The sequence below is a fragment of the Myotis daubentonii genome, chromosome 3, assembly GCF_963259705.1.
Source record: "Myotis daubentonii chromosome 3, mMyoDau2.1, whole genome shotgun sequence".
In the NCBI taxonomy this organism is placed as follows: Eukaryota; Metazoa; Chordata; class Mammalia; order Chiroptera; family Vespertilionidae; genus Myotis; species Myotis daubentonii.
Window position 1 is genome coordinate 209,024,967 of NC_081842.1, and position 18,629 is coordinate 209,043,595.

Genomic DNA, 18,629 nt, shown 5'->3' on the forward strand with positions numbered 1-18,629 from the left:
TCATACTTGAGCAAAGAGCTGTGTAAAGTAGGAGCAAGCTGTGCTACATGCATAGGAAACACATGTGGAAGACTGAGAGGCAGGGCTGTGTCAGGAATGGAGGAGGAACAACAGGGAGGCCCATGTAGCTGGAGGGAAGCACTGTGGGGGAAACGGGGGGGTGGGAATTAGTGAGGGGTCTCTAGGGGCCAGATCCTGAAGGATTTTGTAGGCCATTTTAAGGACTTTGGATTTTATTTAGAAAGTGTTGGAAAGCAAGAAAGTGATATGATACAATTTATGTTTTTTTGTGTGATAGTTAATGTAGACATTATTACAAAGGGGCATGGATGCCTTGTGGGAAATGGAGGCAGTTGGACAAGATAAGGAAAGAGTTGTGGCCAAGACTTGAGTGTGAATGCCTAGATCTGGCGACTGTGATACACCACCTGGTACCTGAGCGCTCTGCAGCCTGGGACATGGGTGGGGACACAATCTCCCCTATGTTGGTGCTGCTCCTCCCCAGTCGGTCTCCCAGGAAAGGCTGCTGTGACATGTGCTTTTTACTACACACAAGGGTCTTGTGGGCTAACCCTGTAGTTGCCCCTGGGAAGGCCAGGTAGCCCTAGACATCGATTTCCTCTTATTTGGGCTCCTTCAGGTGGGAAGAAGGGGCACAGCCAGTGGTGAGTAACGAGACCCTGTTTTTTGCTTCTGCAGAGACAATCCAGAAGCCACCCAGCAAATGAATGATCTGATCATTGGCAAAGTCTCCACAGCCCTGAAGGGCCACTGGGCCAATCCTGATCTGGTGAGCAGGACAGGTGTCCCCTCTGACTCCTCCCTCACTTTCCTTCTTCCTTCCCTCGCTTCTTCCCTGCCAGTCCCATTGTCATGACTGAACAGCATGTTTGCTTGCAGAGCTCATGTCCCAGAGTGATTTTGCCAGGTTAGACCCAAATCCACACAGAAAAGAGAAGTGGGTGGTCTGCCATCTGGAGTACAAGGGCCTCCCTCTCTCCCTTCTCTCTCTAATGATGCCACTTATGACCAAAAATTTTAGTTCTTAGTGCCTGGGTCAGAGTTCGGCCGTAGCCAGTCCTGGGATTGACTCTCAGACCCTTCTCTACTCATGCCTCTTCCCGTTGGCCTCCTAGGCAAGTAGCCTTCAGTATGAAATGCTGCTGCTGACAGATTCTATCTCGAAGGAGGACAGCTGCTGGGAGCTCCGTTTGCGCTGTGGTGAGTTTGGGGAAATCTGGTGAGGAGCTTTTCAGAGAAAGGAAAGGAGGCCTCAGGTGCAGTCCCAGCCACAGAGAGGAAGGGGTGGGGGGCCTACACTTGGACAGCCTTGTGGAGCAGGTGCGAGGTGTTTTATGTTCCTGACTCTGCCTTCCTTCCTGACCCTAGCTCTCAGCCTTTTCCTCATGGCTGTGAACATTAAGACCCCCGTGGTTGTTGAGAACATTACCCTCATGTGCCTGCGGATCTTACAGAAGCTGATTAAACCACCTGCTCCAACCAGCAAGAAGAACAAGGTACTGGGTGGGGAGTCTCTGAGGGAAGGTTAGGGTGGAAGCCCTCACCATGCCCCAGCCAGCACTGTGCTCTGCCCTATCTGAACTCCCCTGACCTGGGGGAGGGGGCACCATTGCTTCCTTTGCCGCAGTTCAGCAGAGATGGGTTGGGATTTTTGAGAAGGTTTCTCAGAGGAAAGTCAAGGGTAAAATAAGCACAAAAATATAGCCCGGCCGGCGTGGCTCAGTGATTGAGCATCGACCTATGAGCCAGGAGGTCACAGTTCTATTCCTAGTCAGGGCACATGCCTGGGTTGCGGGCTGGATCCCCAGTTGGGTGCATGAAGGAGGCAGCCAATCAATGATTCTCTCTCAGCATTGATGTTTCTCTCTCTCTCTTCCTCTCTGAAACCAATTAAAATACTTTAAACACACACACACACACACACACACACACACGTACAGAGAACAAAGTGGTTGACGTGGAGGACTACCTCTTTCTGCCTTCACGTCAGGTGACTTGCAGCTCCTGGACAGCGTGGTGTTCTTCCCGCCTCTGTGCCTCTGCCATGCGGTGTGTGCAGGGATGTCTTCCATTTACCAGTATCTGGCCTTGGGAAGTTATTTAACTTAGTTCCTCACTTTTTCCATCTGTAAAATGGGAATAGAGTGTCCACCTTGAAATGTTGCAAAGAATAAGTGACTTAATGAAGATCAAATTCTCAGAGCAGTGTCTGGCCCAAGTTAGTCCTTAATAAACGTTAGCTGTGGCTGTATATTGTCTTCTCTGCCTAGAATGCTCCTTTGATCCTTAGCTGCTCCTCAGAAGATCCACTTCTCTGCTAGGCTGGCTGCAAGTGCCTTGAATCCAGGGACTCTCTTACTAATAATTTTTTATGTCCAGTACATAGTGTGTATCCAGCATATAATAGCCACTCAGTAAATTATTGTTAAGTGAATGAATAAAGCCAAGTTCTTATCCTAAAATAACTAGCCAAGCCACAGATCGACTTGCCTGTACCTGCTGTACACACTATAATTTTTCTCTCAGCCATGCCTGAGGCTAGCTGCCTGTAACCCCTCGTTGTGGTTCTTGGGCCATTCCATGACCTGCTCCATCATGATAGAGTCCCTTGATGGGAGACAGAGCCTTCATTGCAGGAAGGTTGCTTTCAGAGTGGTAAACAGTAGGGAGGAGGCTGCTGTTGAACAGTTTACTACATTTCCTTTGTCCTGGGCTGCCAAGACAGTCCTCAGGAAAGACAGGACTGAGAAACCATCCTTCCTTCCCTTTGATGAAGGTTTATTTCCCCTCAGAGCTGATTCCCAGCAAGTGAAATTGGTCCTTGTTGAATAGAAGAACCTCACTCGCACTTATAACTCATTTTATCCACAGTGTAAGGTGAAAGATTTCCCCAGAGTTCTTACTCTCTAAGGCTGACGCTTAGTTATAGCCCAGAGAGAGCAGCCCACAATTCCCAAGACATTCAAGAAATCTGCGGCCAACATTATTTTATAATTATCCTAAGTCACAATTTGCCCTTTGCACTCCATGGATGTTTGTGCCCATGGTGCAGAGTCACTGCTGGTAAGACTGCTGGTGTCTTAGCAGAAGAGGCAGCAGCACCAGCTTCACGGGCTCTTCACTGCCATGCAGTTTCATTCCAGAGCTTCCTGATTAAATTAGTGAATCTCGACTCTTGAGTACTGTTCAGTGGGACAGTGGGAAGTACGCACAAAGCGCTTCTGCTTCACTCCAAAGTGCAAAGTTGTCTTGAGGAAACGTGTGTGTGATTGTTGGAGATGCCAACTGAACCAATGCCTTTTCCGGAACCTTCTGTGCTTGCAAGGACAACTGACAGGCAAATGTGGTTGCTCAGAATTGGTGCCAGGCAGACATTTTCTTGACAAATGAATAAAGTGAGCCTGTCACTTGAAGAGGAATTGATGTATTTTCCAAATGACCAGTGCATGTTACAGAATCATGCATAGGTAAAAGACGAATTTTAGTGTAATGGAATATGAAAAGTTTATTGATTGGTTTTAGATTCCACATTGCAGTCAGTCTTTAAGAACCTATAATTTGTTGAATTTCGGTATAGTATCAAAGAAAAAAATCCAAAATTAATTGGGAAGCTATAAATATTTTCTTCTCTTTCCCAGCTATATATCTGTGTAGGGCTAGGTGTTTTTCATATACTTAACCCTAACAGCATCTCACTACTGTTTGGAAGCAGAAGCCGATATGAGACTCCAGCTGTCTTATTTCATTAAATTATTTTTAAAAATAGAAAACTGTGCCATTCCTTTCTCTAGATTACTTTTGTTTTGAAAAATGTAAAAAACGTCATTTAGATTGATAGGTAATGGATTTTTTAAAGAGAGTAATGAGATCCTGAAGCCAAAAAGTTTGAGAATCACTGGCTTCGAGTTCTGGTTAGTAGTGGCCCTTTAAGTTCTGGAGGCTGCCCAGTGACCCCTTGAAGATTTATGTTGGGAAACTGCTAGTCAGCTTGGGGACAGGAATTAGTGTATGTGGCTATAAAATTGTCTGTAGGAGGCAGCTACATCTTAACCTTGCACAATCAAATCAGTGACCTTAATCTGAGTGTGAAGATGCTACTGGTAAATTATTGGGTCAGAATGCTTTAACAGGAACACGTATTTGGGATAAAGATGTGACTGTTGATCCTTCTGATCTTGCCTTTGCACATGTCCCCTTGGGGTGCCAATGCCACTGTCGGAGCTGTGGCTCAAGTTGGCCTCACGCTTTCCCTTTGTTCCACTCTCCTCCTGTAGGATGTCCCCGTGGAGGCCCTCACTACAGTCAAGCCTTACTGCAATGAGATCCATGCCCAGGCTCAACTGTGGCTAAAGAGAGACCCCAAGGCATCCTATGAAGCCTGGAAGAAGTGTCTTCCTATTAGAGGTGTGCTTGTTTCTTCAAGACTGGGGAAATCAGTCCCTCCAACCCCTGTCCTGACAGCCCTAAGTCCCCCCTCTTCTGTCACTTTCTTTTCCTTATTTCCCCCTGTACCCTTTTGCCTTCCAGGGGTAGATGGCAATGGGAAGTCCCCAAGCAAAGCGGAGCTCCACCATCTCTATCTGACTGAGAAGTACGTGTGGAGGTGGAAGCAGTTCCTGAGTCGTCGGGGAAAGAGGACCTCTCCCTTGGATCTCAAACTGGGCCACAACAACTGGCTCCGGCAAGTGAGTGACGCCGCCCCGCTGCCCGGCCCCAGCTATGAGCACCTCCCCACATTTACTCTGCTTCTGTTCTTTGCTTTCTTGTAAAGGAACCTGCGGCCAACATTATTTTATAATTACCTTAAGTGACAATTTGCCTTTCAAATAGGGATGGGTTGAGGGCCTTGGTTGCAGCCACTACCGGCCAGAGCAGAATTTCTCTGCCCTTCTCTTCAAGCTCGTCCTGCCCTCTGCTCCCTCCCCGATCACTTACTAGACAGCCACAGCGCCCACAGTCCTCTTTCTCCTTCCATCTTCCCTATCTTCTGCTGACCTCTCCCTCTTCTTCCTAGCTAATGTTTTAAAGGATTAACGTAATCATTGTCTATTGATAGTAAAATGAAAAATACCTGACATAGGTGTCCCCGAAATAGAATTATAGAAGTGTTTACTAGGGAAAACACCTGCTTGTCTTTTTCCCAGTTCGGTCATCTTGGGTATATTCTCCAAATTACTTGATGGAGAAAATCTCCATGAAGAAGAAGCCTCCTTAGCAGCCTCTTTCCCAGTCTGGCAGTCAGATCTCATGTTAGCGGGTGATTTTTGCCTTTAACCTTTTCCTGGAAGGTGCCCAGACGACTTCTCGGGATGGGTGGTAGTTGACTGCCGTACTGGGGGCCTGGCGAGAGGCTGTCATCTGAGCCAGGCTTTCCTCTTGGGCCCTGCAGGTGCTCTTTACTCCAGCGACGCAGGCAGCACGGCAGGCAGCCTGTACCATTGTGGAAGCTCTAGCCACCATTCCCAGCCGCAAGCAGCAGGTCCTTGACCTCCTCACCAGGTACTATTTGAGGGTGGGATGGGGAGAGTGGTCAGACTTCATCTGCCTTTTCTGCTTCCCCAGGGGAATCCATAGATAGGCGTGATGGGAGGCACAGCTAAGACCACAGAAACAAAACAGGATTAAAAAGCTGAGTTTTAGTGGTAGTAGTAGTAGTAGAGCACCAGCACCAGCTTATGAGCACATAAAGAAAGCTTGGCATGCATCATCGCGTTTTTCTTTGAAGCAACCTGGGCTTAAAGGGGTTAATTAACTTCTCCACCAGAGGGCAGCCTTTGAGTTCAGGCAGTCTAATTTCAAAGCCTTCATTATTGAAATTATGGTACCCTTGCCCATTAAGTGATTCAGTCAAAAATCGTTTCGCTGCCCAAGTAATCCCTATTCATATTTGGTGCTTGTTTCAGATGAGTATCGTTTATTGCATCCCGCTCCCTGTTGTGTGCTCTGGGTTTTCCCAGTGGGAAGGTTGGGTTTTCTCAGGGGCCTTTCCTTCGACCTGGAAGGAAGAGGGAGCGGACAGCAGGAGACCAGAAAGATGGAAGGAGCGTGAGGGACTAGTTGACTGTTGGAGCTGTTTGCGTCTCTCAGTGTCCTGTCTGTCTCCATGGCAGTTACCTGGACGAACTGAGCGTAGCTGGCGAGTGTGCCGCCGAGTACTTGGCTCTCTACCAGAAGCTCATCACTTCCGCTCACTGGAAAGTCTACCTGGCAGCGCGGGGAGTCCTGCCCTATGTGGGCAACCTCATCACCAAGGTACTCCTTCCTGCAGCCAGGAGAGGTCTTTCCCTTGGGGCCACTCAGGCTCTTCCCAATGTTTAAGCAATCCCTTAACATCAGTGCAATTGCCCTTGGCTTCTTGGAAAGGAGTTTGGCAAAGATTCAGCTTGAGGGATCATTGGAATAAAACAATGGTGACTACGGAGTGTCTTTGGTTGATGGTGAAAGTTCTGGACTGGTGGTGGAGGCAACGAGTGTTGGCAGTGCTGTCACACTAACTGTGCTTATCGTCCTGTTTAGGAAATAGCCCGCTTGCTGGCCCTGGAGGAAGCAACCCTGAGCACTGATCTGCAGCAGGGCTATGCCCTCAAGAGTCTCACAGGTAGAGAAAGCCTCCAGACCTTTCCTTTAGGGCACCCTGGGTGCAGTTTGGGGACTGACCCTTCGTTCCTTGGGTGCTGAGGTTGACCATATGCACATTTAAGCTCTGCATTTTTCTCTTCATCTATGGGTTTACCGTTTTGAGCTCCTGGTCTCTATTGACTAGTACACTCCTTGAGCACCTGCTCTGTGCCAACCACAAAGATAGTTTTTTTCTGCTTTTGAGTTGCTCATTACCTTTTGAAGACACTGACCTTCCTTGCTTATATTCTCATTCAGAGCTTTTGCAGCAGCTTTTTCCTGTCTCCACAGGCCTTCTTTCCTCGTTTGTCGAGGTGGAATCCATCAAGAGGCACTTTAAAAGTCGCTTGGTGGGTACTGTGCTGAATGGATACCTGTGCCTGCGAAAGCTGGTGGTGCAGAGGACCAAGCTGATCGATGAGACCCAGGATATGCTGCTGGAGATGCTGGAGGACATGACGACAGGTAGCACTGCCAGGGGCCTGGAGCCCAAGACCCCCGTGTCCCTTCTGGGTCTGCCTGGGCACATTAGTCCGATTTCCCTGAGTTCTGCAGAGCCAGAGGAGGGGTACAAACATGTCCACGCATTCAAGTAGAGGAGGAGGAGAAACTTCTCTCAAGAGAAGACTGGTTCTTGGAGTTGTAAAATTCCAGAGCTGGGCTCAGTCAATTTGGACTTTTTGTATTGTTCTTAGAGCAGAAATAGCCCGAAGCTTCTCAAGCTAGTGTCTTTCATTGTTTGTGGAAAATCCTTAGCCATTATCCCTGGTCCCTGGGAACTCCCTCACTCTCATCCATATTTCTTCCCCTCTCTTTCATAGTGTTTACCTCCCTATGTCTTTGTGCTGATTTTGGGTGATTTTCTCTATTCTATTGTTCAATTTATTAATTTTTTTCTATACTCTATGCTACCTTTTTAATCTACCCAGTGTGTTCTTACAGTTCTATGTAGATTTTATAACCTTCCGGCTTTTTATTGACATTTCCCATCCCTTTTATACTCTTTCAACACATCAAACATATATCTGTGCCTGATAATTCTAAAATTTGAAATATTTATTGATCTGATTTGTCTGTGTGTTACTTTGGCTCTTATGGTACCTTAAACTTTTTTGCATTTTATGATTATTTATTTATTTATTTACTGTGGTTTGAGGATTTGTCTGTGGAAATTCTTCAAGACTGGAGTCTAAGAATTTTTTTTTTTTTTAAGAGAGTATTTGTAACTGCTTCTGTGAGGCATCTCAGGGCACTGCCATCCCAGGGCTGCCTTCAGCAAAGTTCCAAACTTTGGGTTTGCAGACCTTTGAGGTAGTGTGAGTCACAAACCTTTAAATGGCTGAGTTGGCAGAGATTTTTTTTCCTCCCTCTACTCAATGCCACATTTTTTTAAAAAAAATATATTTTATTGATTTTTTTACAGAGAGGAAGGGAGAGGGATAGAGAGCCAGAAACATCGATGAGAGAGAAACATCTATCAGTTGCCTCCTGCACATCTCCCACTGGGGATGTGCCCGCAACCCAGGTACATGCCCTTGACCGGAATCGAACCCGGGACCCTTCAGTCCGCAGGCCAACGCTCTATCCACTGAGCCAAACCGGCTTTGGCAGTGACACATTTTAAGGGAAGAGAATTTTCTGTCAGTTATTTGCCTGGGAGAAAAGGCGAGACATTTCTAGTTGAACCTTAAACCAAGGTATAGCTCTTTTATGGCACCAGATTTATGTGTGCGCAGGGCATTCCTGCTAGACTTTCCACCCTGGCAGATCTGGGGCTTTGTATCCGGCTCTCAGATCTTGGCAGGTTATGGAAACCAAAGTTCAAGGCAAAAGCAACCTCAGTATTTTGCTAACTTTCCTGGGTTCCTGATTTCTCTTAGATTTTGGCCTTTGATTCTTTGCTAGTGTGGCAGTTCACTGATACCTTCTTATTCAATATTTTAAGTTATTTTTAAGTGGTGAGAAGTGGGGAGTAGGTCAGGGAACATAGTCTGCTATATTACCAGACGTGGAGGTCCTTCTGTTGCCATTTCATTATGCCATGCTTGGCTCATTTGTGGCCTTGTCACTTGGACTCTTTTCAACAGGTATTTCTTCTTTGTATGACTTGAAAGTATGTCTTTAGCTTATAGAAGGCAATCCAACTAATCATTTAGAATGAAACTTATAACTTCCCTTTGATTCGACTGAAATACAGTAGGATCATGTTAAAATGTCAAATGTTTGACATTTTGGGGTACCTGTATTGGTCAAGCAATGCGAGGTTATAATTCTGAAAGGAAGACATGGACACAACTGATCATGATGTATGGTGTTGGCTTGGGTAGTAAGGCTTTCAAACAGAATGTGGTGTGAGAATAAAAATCAATCAGCTTCAAGTGTCCAGTTGAACTGTTGATATTGCCATGTAGGGCATTTAAAAACTTACCAGGCAGAAAGACTCTGTCACTGATGATACTTCATTTAAAACATCATCCTGGTTTCTGTGTGTGAATTGCTTTCCCTAACTGACTTGACTGTTTTGATTTCTGGCAGGTACAGAATCAGAAACCAAGGCCTTCATGGCTGTGTGCATTGAGACAGCCAAGCGCTACAATCTGGATGACTACCGGACTCCTGTCTTCATCTTTGAGAGGCTCTGCAGCATCATTTATCCCGTAAGCAGTGCTACTTCCCAGGGCCTCGGGCGTCTGCCGTGAAACCACTGGGTGATCCATTGTAGTCATGGGCAGTCTTGCCGGCTGTGGGCCATCTAGTTAACATTTTAGAAACCACCACTGACATAAAACCAGAAGCAACCCATAATTTTCCTGATCTTGATGATAGAAAATCCTTCCTTGAAAGACCTTCCTTGATCTTATTTTCTAGATATAAGGTAAGATCAGCCTTTAAAAAAAACTAGGTCTAACCTCACACTGCATATCAATCCGATATGCTGTGAAAGAACAATATTGAGCTGGAGTATAAAGAAATGTTCACACTCTCTTCCCCCGTTTTGAGTACACATGCTTGAATATTTGTTCCCTGGCCTGAGCTGTGGAGAAGCATAGTGTGACCCAAAGATCCTCTCTTGTTATCGAGAAAGGATGAAAAACACCATATCCTCAGTTATTGATGAGAGGTCATTGGGAGTGGGCATGCCTAATGCTCTATAATATAAAGGAGACCCTTTTCTTGACTCAAGGGCCACCAGTAACAGAGTCACTGGCCCCAAATCGGTCAGCATCACATGAGACGAACAGGCGGGGAAAGCCCCCTCTTTCTCATTTCAGTAACACAGCTTTCATGTCACTCCTCACCTGCTTACTTAGGTTTCTCTCCTAGCCCACCCTTGAGTTTCAGAGGAGATGCTTGATATTTATGACTGTTTGAATTGTATTTGGATTTTTGGAATCACCCCGAGCTTCCTATTTTTCATATCTTTACATGTGTAGGGAACTGGATGAGCCTGGTGTGTTTCCCTTAGAGTGCTCATGGAACACTCAGGCAGTATGGTATAAACCTAAAAGGCTGCTGCCATCCCTCTACGCATATCTTTATGCCGTCCCTTCTGATGCCTCCTTCTCTCTGCCCTTTAGGAGGAAAATGAAGTCACTGAGTTCTTTGTGACCCTGGAGAAGGACCCCCAACAAGAAGACTTCTTACAGGGCAGGATGCCTGGCAACCCGTACAGCAGCAACGAGCCAGGCATCGGGCCACTTATGAGGGATATAAAGAACAAGATTTGCCAGGACTGTGACTTGGTGGCTCTCCTGGAGGATGACAGTGGGATGGAGGTAACAAGCATGGGACAGAGCTGCCATGGCTAAGAACATGGGCTGACATGAGATCCAAGTTCCTCCCTTTAGTGGCTGGTTAACGTTGGACAGCTAGCTTGCCTCAGCTTTCTCATCTATAAACGGGGGCCAGTGACTCCCACTTACCTGATGTAAAGGTTAATTACCTGTAAAGGGCTCTGCCCCAGGCCTGGCATGAGGTAAGCAAAGGATTAGTGGCTGTCACTTGTCATGGGATAGACGTTTAGTATTCTTGTTGCTCTGGCAAAGGCTTCCCAGTGATTCCCAGTTAATTTCTCTGAACACTGGCATGTGAGCTCTGGTGCAGATTCCTGGCTCTGATTCTGGCACCTTCTGGTAGATAGCCTCTAGGGGTCTGGTGTTAATATATACATAGTGAAAGCAGGTTGGGTGAAATAGAGAACATGGCTTTTTCTGGTGCTGAGCCGGAAGGTCTTCAGCAGGGGTTTTTAGCTCAGAATTCCATGGTTTGGGTTAAGGGTGTTTGCAACCCAAGAAATTGTGCATAAAATTTTGTGTTGTGCACACACGTGCATATTTTAAAGAGGGAGAGTTAAAAAAAAAAAAAAAAAAAGAGGGAGAGTTGATCCTCAACACATAAAAGTTATGAATTAGGAACCACTGCTATAAAGTGCCCTTTGATCTTGAAATTGACTTGCCTTACAATTACCTGGAATAACAGCCTCATCTACTTCTCTCTTCAGCTTCTCGTGAACAATAAAATTATTAGTTTGGACCTTCCTGTGGCCGAAGTTTATAAGAAGGTCTGGTGTACCACGAATGAGGTATGTGCTTGTTTTCCTGCTTGGAGGTGTGATTTTATTTTCTGATGTGTGCAGACTTGTACCAGGAGGAGCCACTTCGGCCATCACTTATCCAGCTTGTAGCAGCTCTTAAGAAGCTGCCCATCCTCTGACTGTGGTTGTGGAGAGAACCAGGCATCTTGCCCTCTGTTTGAAGCATTTGGCTAGTGAAGTGGAAGAGCGTCAGGAGAGATGAGTGTTTTCTGCTGTGCAGCCAGGCTGGGCAGTCTGAGGAAGCACTGTGATGGGGAACGCCTGCTCTCATACTGTTCCTGTGCAGGCACCTCATGACTGAATGAATCCTCAGCTTTTGGGGGCCTGCTCAATTATCAACATTTTCCCAGTGGCTGTGTCAGGGGAGCATAATTTCTGTTCCACTAGTCAGGGCGTTGAGGAGGGAAAAGGAAATGAAGGAAGCATAGCTCTCTGGTCCTTTTGGCCACTGCAGTACTATCTGCTCATGCAAGTCGTAGATATTTCCCTCCCACCCTCCTCTTTTCTTAATCTCTCTGTTCCTCCCCCTTCATTTCTTTCTTGACTTCCCATTCCTTTTCATCTCTTGTCTCTCTTAGGGATTTTTAGTATAGGAATCAAATAGTTAATCCCAGCAACTAGTATCCCAGTGAAGCACCGCTTCACTAAGACTTTTCTAGACTTATTCCCACATACTTTTGTAGAATTTAAGAAACCAGGTTGATGGTGTGCCATTGGACATGTCGGCCTTTAACTTGTTGCATATTTTTGCTTCTCTCTCTCCCACTGTGCTGGGAGTCCTGGACACTGTTTACTGTTGGTCAGCTGCCAGCTGCGTAGATCTAGTGCTGTGGACTGCCCCACCCATTGCATCTCTTGTCACTGACAACTCAAAACAGAATGATGCAGATGTAATCCCTGATGCACATAAAAAGTTACGGTCAAGCTTCTGTGGGTGCCTTTGTAAATGGTGGTATGGAACCCAAAGAATACACACAGGTATCTCCCCCTTTGAACCATGAGGCAAGACAGAAGTTGAGGGTCATTTAGCCTTCACATTAGTGTGCTTAATCCACTGAGGGGTTGTTCTGACAAAGTCCAGAGTTTGTGGCAGCTTTTTATCTGGGGCTTCATCGACTTCCCTTCTTCCCTCATAAACAGCCCGTCTCTTTATTTTTATTTTTTGAAATTTATCTTTACTGTTGAAAGTATTACAGATGCCCCCCCCCCACCATGAGCTCCCCTCTCACCCCTTCCTATACCCTCCCCAGACCTTCCCCGCAACGGCCCATCTCTTAGCTACTGACTGGAGCCTGTCCTGTTTTCTAAGCCTCTTTCTGTCCATGATCTATGGCTGTTCTCTCTCTCAGCCTCCATAGCTGAGAAGTGGCCTTTGACAGCTTTTCTCCTCCAGGTTTTCTCTCCTGATGCTGAGCATGGCTTAGAGGCAGCCATCATTTCATATAGTGTGACCTCAAGCCCCCATTTCTCACCTCCCAACGAGGATAATGTAAATGCTAGAGTGCTTAACTCTTTTACCTGGGGTGTAGCAAATGTTCATGACCCTCCAATTTACAGGATGCTACAGATCTGCCAGAGACTTACGCCTCATTATTCCATCAGGTTAGGGGTTTTAGTTTGAGGACTTGAGGATGTCCTTGCTGTCTGGTTAAATGAAGCCCATAGGCTCTCCAAAGGCAAAGATTGATGCATTGTCTTTTCTTGCTTTTGGTGCCTGAGACTTGAACTAAAGCCCTTTGATCCTCTCTTGTCTTGACTCTCTGAGTGGTGGTCCTTATTAGAGTTTCTGCTCCTGAAGCAGGCACAGGCTTGGCCGTAGACCTGGGCTTACAGTGTGGTAACTTAGAACAAGCTGTTTAACTTTGTACAGAAGGGTAATATAAAGTGCTTAACTAGCATAGGACTTAGCACAGAATAAAACAATAATACTTAGAGTTATTACATAGAGTTTAATGAAACTAAATGGGATAGTGTTTGTAAAATGCTTCATATAATTCCTGGTCTAAATAGACATTAAATGAGTTAGCTTCCTTCCCTTTAAGGGAGTGCAGTGCATTTGGATTCTAGATGCTGTGGTTCACATCACGTAGAGAAATAGAAGTTGTCCACACTGCTGAAGCATTACTTGAGACCAGGTATTCAGATCTTTGTATTTTCTGGGCCTATTTACAAGTACCTTTTTTCAACTATCTCTGCTCAGGGAGAGCCCATGAGGATTGTTTATCGAATGCGGGGGCTGCTGGGTGATGCCACTGAGGAGTTCATCGAGTCCCTGGATTCCACCACAGGTGTGGCCCTTTTCACAGATACTGCTGCATGTTGGGTTGAGGTTTGGGACCAATCAGAGGTTCACGTCCTGGGACTTAGAGGTATTCTGGGCAAATACTCTGATTAGAATTGAGGGGAGATTACTTCTCTGAGGAAAAATACAGGTATCTGTGGCCTGATTCAGATATCTCTGGGGTTGGGGAGAAAAACACACAACCGGCCTTGAGGAAAATAATGTAATTAGCAACAAATTTGAGTGTAGATTTATTTTTAGCTTAGTTTTTTTTTTCATTGATGGTTGTACTTATATTTTCACATATTTTGAGTAAATAATTTTAATGACTTGAATCTTTAAAAAGCTATTGAGAGTGAGATGGTGTAGTTTAATATACAATATTGACCCCTTTTATTGGCTGTCTTTATTGGAGATACGAAAAAAGGGAAATAGCTACCAGCCCAGAAGAGGGCTGTCAGTTTTATGCCCGTCTTCACCTTTTCCTCTGTGTCTGCTTGACTTCCCTTCTCCTCCAGATGAAGAAGAAGATGAAGAAGAAGTGTATAAGATGGCTGGTGTGATGGCCCAGTGTGGGGGTCTGGAATGCATGCTTAACAGATTGGCAGGGATCAAAGATTTCAAGCAGGGACGACACCTTCTAACAGTGAGTTGGAGCAGTGAGGTGGGACCAGCCTTCTGCTATGGGAGAGACAGACCCCTATGGAAAGAAGCTTGTGGTCATTGTGCCATTTAACTCTAGAGGGCAGCATGGTGCCATGAACCAGTGCAAGCCAGTGAAGGCAACTTTCCTGAGCTCTGCATCTAGGCCCCTTTTCCTCACTGCCCTCTTCCTGGCCCACTCCCCCAAAACACCAGTGTGATGGCAGCCTTGGCTAGTCACTTATGGAATCAGTGTCTGATTGTCTTTTTCTAAAAACAGTACTTGTGTCTGTTATTACCTATTATTGCTTTTTAAATAAATTTTGTAAGTAATCCTTTCATTTCTTGTAGGATTTTTGTTTGATTACTCATTGGTCTCATTAGTAAGGAAAGAGGATTTCAAAGGCAGCACAGATATTACACTATGATTTTTACCTCCAGTGGCTGTGAGAACATATATTACTGTGCCCGTGTCTTAAATGACCTACATGGTTCTGAGCTGCCACAGGCCATGAGCTTTGGAATCTTCCTGTTGACTAGTAAGAGTCTTGAGTTAGTACTAGAATTTTCCCCAAGGCAACAGAGCATCACCTGTTCCACTGGGGATTGGTGTCTCTGCCAGGGTTTTAGAGATGGTGGGGATCTACCCAGCCCACACGAGCTACTGTTGGAGAACATTGCTGTTTAAATTGCCTACCTGGTATGGGAACTCAGCCCCCTTACCATGCCCCCTTAAGGATCACTATCTGCTGCCCTCTGGGTTTCAGGAGGAGTACCTGCTGATTGTACATGACCTCTCTTAAGCATTCTGCTCCTGCTTGTCCACACATCTTCACTCTCAGGTGGTTTCGTGGGTGTTGACTGGCTTTTCTTGTCAGGTGCTGCTGAAATTGTTCAGTTACTGTGTGAAGGTGAAAGTCAACCGGCAGCAGCTGGTCAAGCTGGAAATGAACACTCTGAATGTCATGCTGGGAACTCTAAACTTGGTAAATAAAGAGTGTGGGCTGCAAAAGATAGTCCTAAAGTCCTGGGTGGGGGAAAGACAGCTCAGTTCTGGACTCAGATGAAATGGACTGTGGCCTTTTCAAGCGCTTCATCTGTCTGTCTGGATCATTCAGGTGTCCCTTGTCCTACTTGCTCACCCCATGTGTCACCATGACACCCAAGAGCTTCCTTGTCCCTTTCCAGAATTCAGATCAGAGACAAGAGGAAGTTAGTCGTTAAAACAGTCCAGACCACATACCAGTGGAGAAGTAGTGCCACACACCTCAGGGCAAGCAGAGATATGTGGAGCATCACATTTTCACTACCCACATGCTGTCCTCTCTGAGAACATGAACACACACAATCTCTGGGAAGTCAGGTCTTGAAGGACATCCTTGAGGAGCAGATCCCATCAATGAGTGGTTGTGTTGCTGTCCCCAGAGTGACTGTGTCTCCCCCTGCAGGCCCTGGTAGCTGAGCAGGAAAGCAAGGACAGTGGCGGTGCAGCTGTGGCCGAGCAGGTGCTTAGCATCATGGAGATCATTCTGGATGAGTCCAATGCTGAGCCCCTGAGTGAGGACAAGGTGAGTGAGCCCAGCCTGTGCTCTGCAGACACTGAGAACCTGCACTGTCTCATTGCCAGCAACAGGCTCACTGTGTGTGTCTCACTGTGTCACCCAAGAGTGACTGAACCCGCTCACCTATGGGAATGGCAAGGCTCAACTAATTAATGGTGACATCACTGCATTAAAGCCTGAAAGCTGTGGATTCAGAGGAAACAAAGCTGCTAGGGATATTCTTGCACTCAGAAGATGCTCATTGATGGAATTCTACACGTTCTAGCTGATAGACAGGGGCCTTAGTCCAAGCCTTCACCCCACAGTGGAGGAAACAGCCCAGAAAAATGAAGTGAGCTGTTCAGTCTAGAACCCGGGTCTCCAACTCCCAGTTCAGTTTCTCTTACTGCACCATTGCTGCCCTCCATTCTTATTGATGTGAATGTTTTGGCTAGAGATACAACGAATAAATGAGTATCAGGGAACCTACATTCTCTTGAGGGAGTGGAAATTGTACTTTGATCATCTGTGACTATTAACAAAGCCATCACAGAAATTCAAAAACTGATTTATGAAGTGGAACTCACATTGTTTATTCCCTCGGTAGTGCTGAGGCAGTTCTTTTAGGGCTGCTTCTGGTGGCTGATGGAAGTGCTACAGCCCAAGTCCTGACCCCATTAAGGGTCCTCCTCTCCTCTTTCCGATTGCAGGGCAACCTCCTCCTAACCGGGGACAAAGATCAGTTGGTGATGCTCTTGGACCAGATCAACAGCACCTTCGTTCGCTCCAACCCAAGTGTGCTCCAGGGCCTGCTGCGCATCATCCCCTACCTTTCCTTCGGAGAGGTGGAGAAAATGCAGATCTTGGTGGAGCGGTTCAAACCATACTGCAGCTTTGAGAAGTATGTTGGTTGGACTTCATATGGCAAAGGGAGAGTCCCCACAAAAGCCTTGAACTAGTTCTGGGAGTCTGAGGAACAATCACCTGAATTTTGATCAGATTTTTATGTGCCAGTCTGGCGGACCTTTAAGGGGCATAATCTAATTGGGGAATCCATAGTTAAAATATATTGTGTGAAATTGGCTCTGCAGAGAAGGCAAAGTGGATGTAAAATGGGAAGGGTGGGGGGTTATGACAAGCTGGGGGATGGAGGAGGTAAGAGGGAGAGTGGTAGGAACCAGATCAGCTTAAGGAGTTTAGACTTGATCGTATAGACTGTTGAAGGTTGTTCAGCTTATGCTAGTCCTTTCACACCTTCAGACTCTTGGTTCTTTCTACCTAGGTATGACGAAGATCACAGTGGCGATGATAAAGTCTTCCTGGACTGCTTCTGTAAAATAGCAGCTGGCATCAAGAACAACAGCAATGGGCACCAGCTAAAGGACCTGATTCTCCAGAAGGGAATCACCCAGAATGCACTTGACTACATGAAAAAGCACATTCCCAGTGCCAAAAAGTAAGAAGTGGCTTTGGCAAAGTGACTGCTTTCCTTCTTTTTGTCCTGGTTCCTTCCTCCTCCATCATCTTGGCATAATTATTCCCCTTTGCCCTCCTTGGGGGTCTCCCTCCTCTTCTGGGAATGACCAAGGTGACTCTCAGCCACTGTGGAGTCCTATGGAGCTCTGGGGAAAGGATGACAACCCTTTGGTTTCTGTTTAGAGCACTCATCTCTCTCTCTCTGCTTCTCAGCTGAACTGGGTGGTCCTTTGTGATAATTTGTGGCACTCTTGGAGGGTCATGTTAAAACAAATCAGAATCAACAGCTGGATTCTAGGTAGCCTTTGCTTCTCTGGCCTGCTAAGAAGCCTTTCTTTGCTTTGCAGCTTGGATGCTGACATCTGGAAGAAGTTTCTGTCTCGCCCAGCCCTGCCGTTTATCTTGAGGCTTCTTCGGGGGTTGGCCATGCAGCACCCTGCCACCCAGGTGAGTAGCCAGCCTGCATGTATACTTATTCTGAAGACAGGACAGGTAGAGCGAGGGAAACATACACTGTCTTCTCATCTCCCAGGACTGAGGAAGATAACTGCCTTGATAGCCTTGAGACATGACTTGCCCTGAGAGGTGAGACTTCTAGAGTGGACGACACTCTCAGAGGTCATCTGGCTCAGCTCTCTGTGAGAAGGATTAAGTTCCATTTGTGATTTCCTCATTCAGCTCATTCCTATGTGGGGCTTCACAGGGCATCTGAGCAGCAGTTGGACTGTGAGTGTGACTGGCCCAAGTGTAAAACAGTTTTGTTTTCTGGCCACAGTCACTGGGACATTAGTAATATCATCACCCTGTTTTCTGCTCTGTGTCAGGCAGCTGAAAACGTTGTGCTTAGAGAGGCCCACCTGTTCCCCTCTAGCTCATTCCTGATCGCTGCCCACGGGCCGAGGCAGCTGTTATCACTCACAGATCCTAACTGGCCAGGCTGGGGTTTTTAAAAATTGAACTTTTTATTTCAAGATAATTATGAATTGACATGAAGTTGTTAAAAAATAATACAGAGATGCCTGGCTGGTGTGACTCAGTGTTTGAGCGTCAACCTATGAACCAGGAGGTCATGGTTAGATTCCTGGTCAGGGCACATGCCTGGGTTGTGGGCTCGATCCCCAATGTGGGGCATGCAGGAGGCAGCTGATCCATGATTCTCTCTCATCATTGATGTTTCTATCTCTCTCTCTTCCTCTCTGAAATCAATAAAAAATGTATTTTTTAAAAAAGAAAGCACACAGAGAAATCATATCTATACCCATTATGTAGTTTCTCTCAATGGTAACATCTTGAAAAATGGTTATAAATATCACAGCCAGGATGCTGATCTTGGTGCACGATTCAGGACAGTTTCAGCACCACAAGGATCCCTCCTGTTGCACTCTTACAGCCCCACCCACTTTCCTGCACCCCCACTCCTCTGACCCCCGGCAGCCACTGATCTGTTTCCATTTCT

The 18,629-nt window shown here is 46.2% G+C and overlaps 1 protein-coding gene across 11 annotated transcripts in view; it reads left to right on the forward strand.

Moving 5' to 3' along the window:
- Positions 1 to 18,629, forward strand: part of UBR4 (ubiquitin protein ligase E3 component n-recognin 4) — a 124,533-nt gene that overhangs the window by 90,847 nt on the left and 15,057 nt on the right. For all 11 annotated transcript variants that reach the window (XM_059691000.1, XM_059691003.1, XM_059691004.1 and 8 more), the window contains 19 exons: positions 700 to 790; positions 1,137 to 1,221; positions 1,390 to 1,517; positions 4,296 to 4,425; positions 4,549 to 4,706; positions 5,411 to 5,520; positions 6,132 to 6,273; positions 6,538 to 6,619; positions 6,931 to 7,104; positions 9,175 to 9,296; positions 10,218 to 10,415; positions 11,141 to 11,221; positions 13,434 to 13,521; positions 14,033 to 14,160; positions 15,035 to 15,142; positions 15,605 to 15,724; positions 16,408 to 16,598; positions 16,980 to 17,153; positions 17,521 to 17,620. In XM_059691000.1, the coding sequence (XP_059546983.1) occupies positions 700 to 790; positions 1,137 to 1,221; positions 1,390 to 1,517; positions 4,296 to 4,425; positions 4,549 to 4,706; positions 5,411 to 5,520; positions 6,132 to 6,273; positions 6,538 to 6,619; positions 6,931 to 7,104; positions 9,175 to 9,296; positions 10,218 to 10,415; positions 11,141 to 11,221; positions 13,434 to 13,521; positions 14,033 to 14,160; positions 15,035 to 15,142; positions 15,605 to 15,724; positions 16,408 to 16,598; positions 16,980 to 17,153; positions 17,521 to 17,620 (2,410 nt within the window). The remainder of the gene's footprint in view (positions 1 to 699; positions 791 to 1,136; positions 1,222 to 1,389; positions 1,518 to 4,295; positions 4,426 to 4,548; positions 4,707 to 5,410; positions 5,521 to 6,131; positions 6,274 to 6,537; positions 6,620 to 6,930; positions 7,105 to 9,174; positions 9,297 to 10,217; positions 10,416 to 11,140; positions 11,222 to 13,433; positions 13,522 to 14,032; positions 14,161 to 15,034; positions 15,143 to 15,604; positions 15,725 to 16,407; positions 16,599 to 16,979; positions 17,154 to 17,520; positions 17,621 to 18,629) is intronic.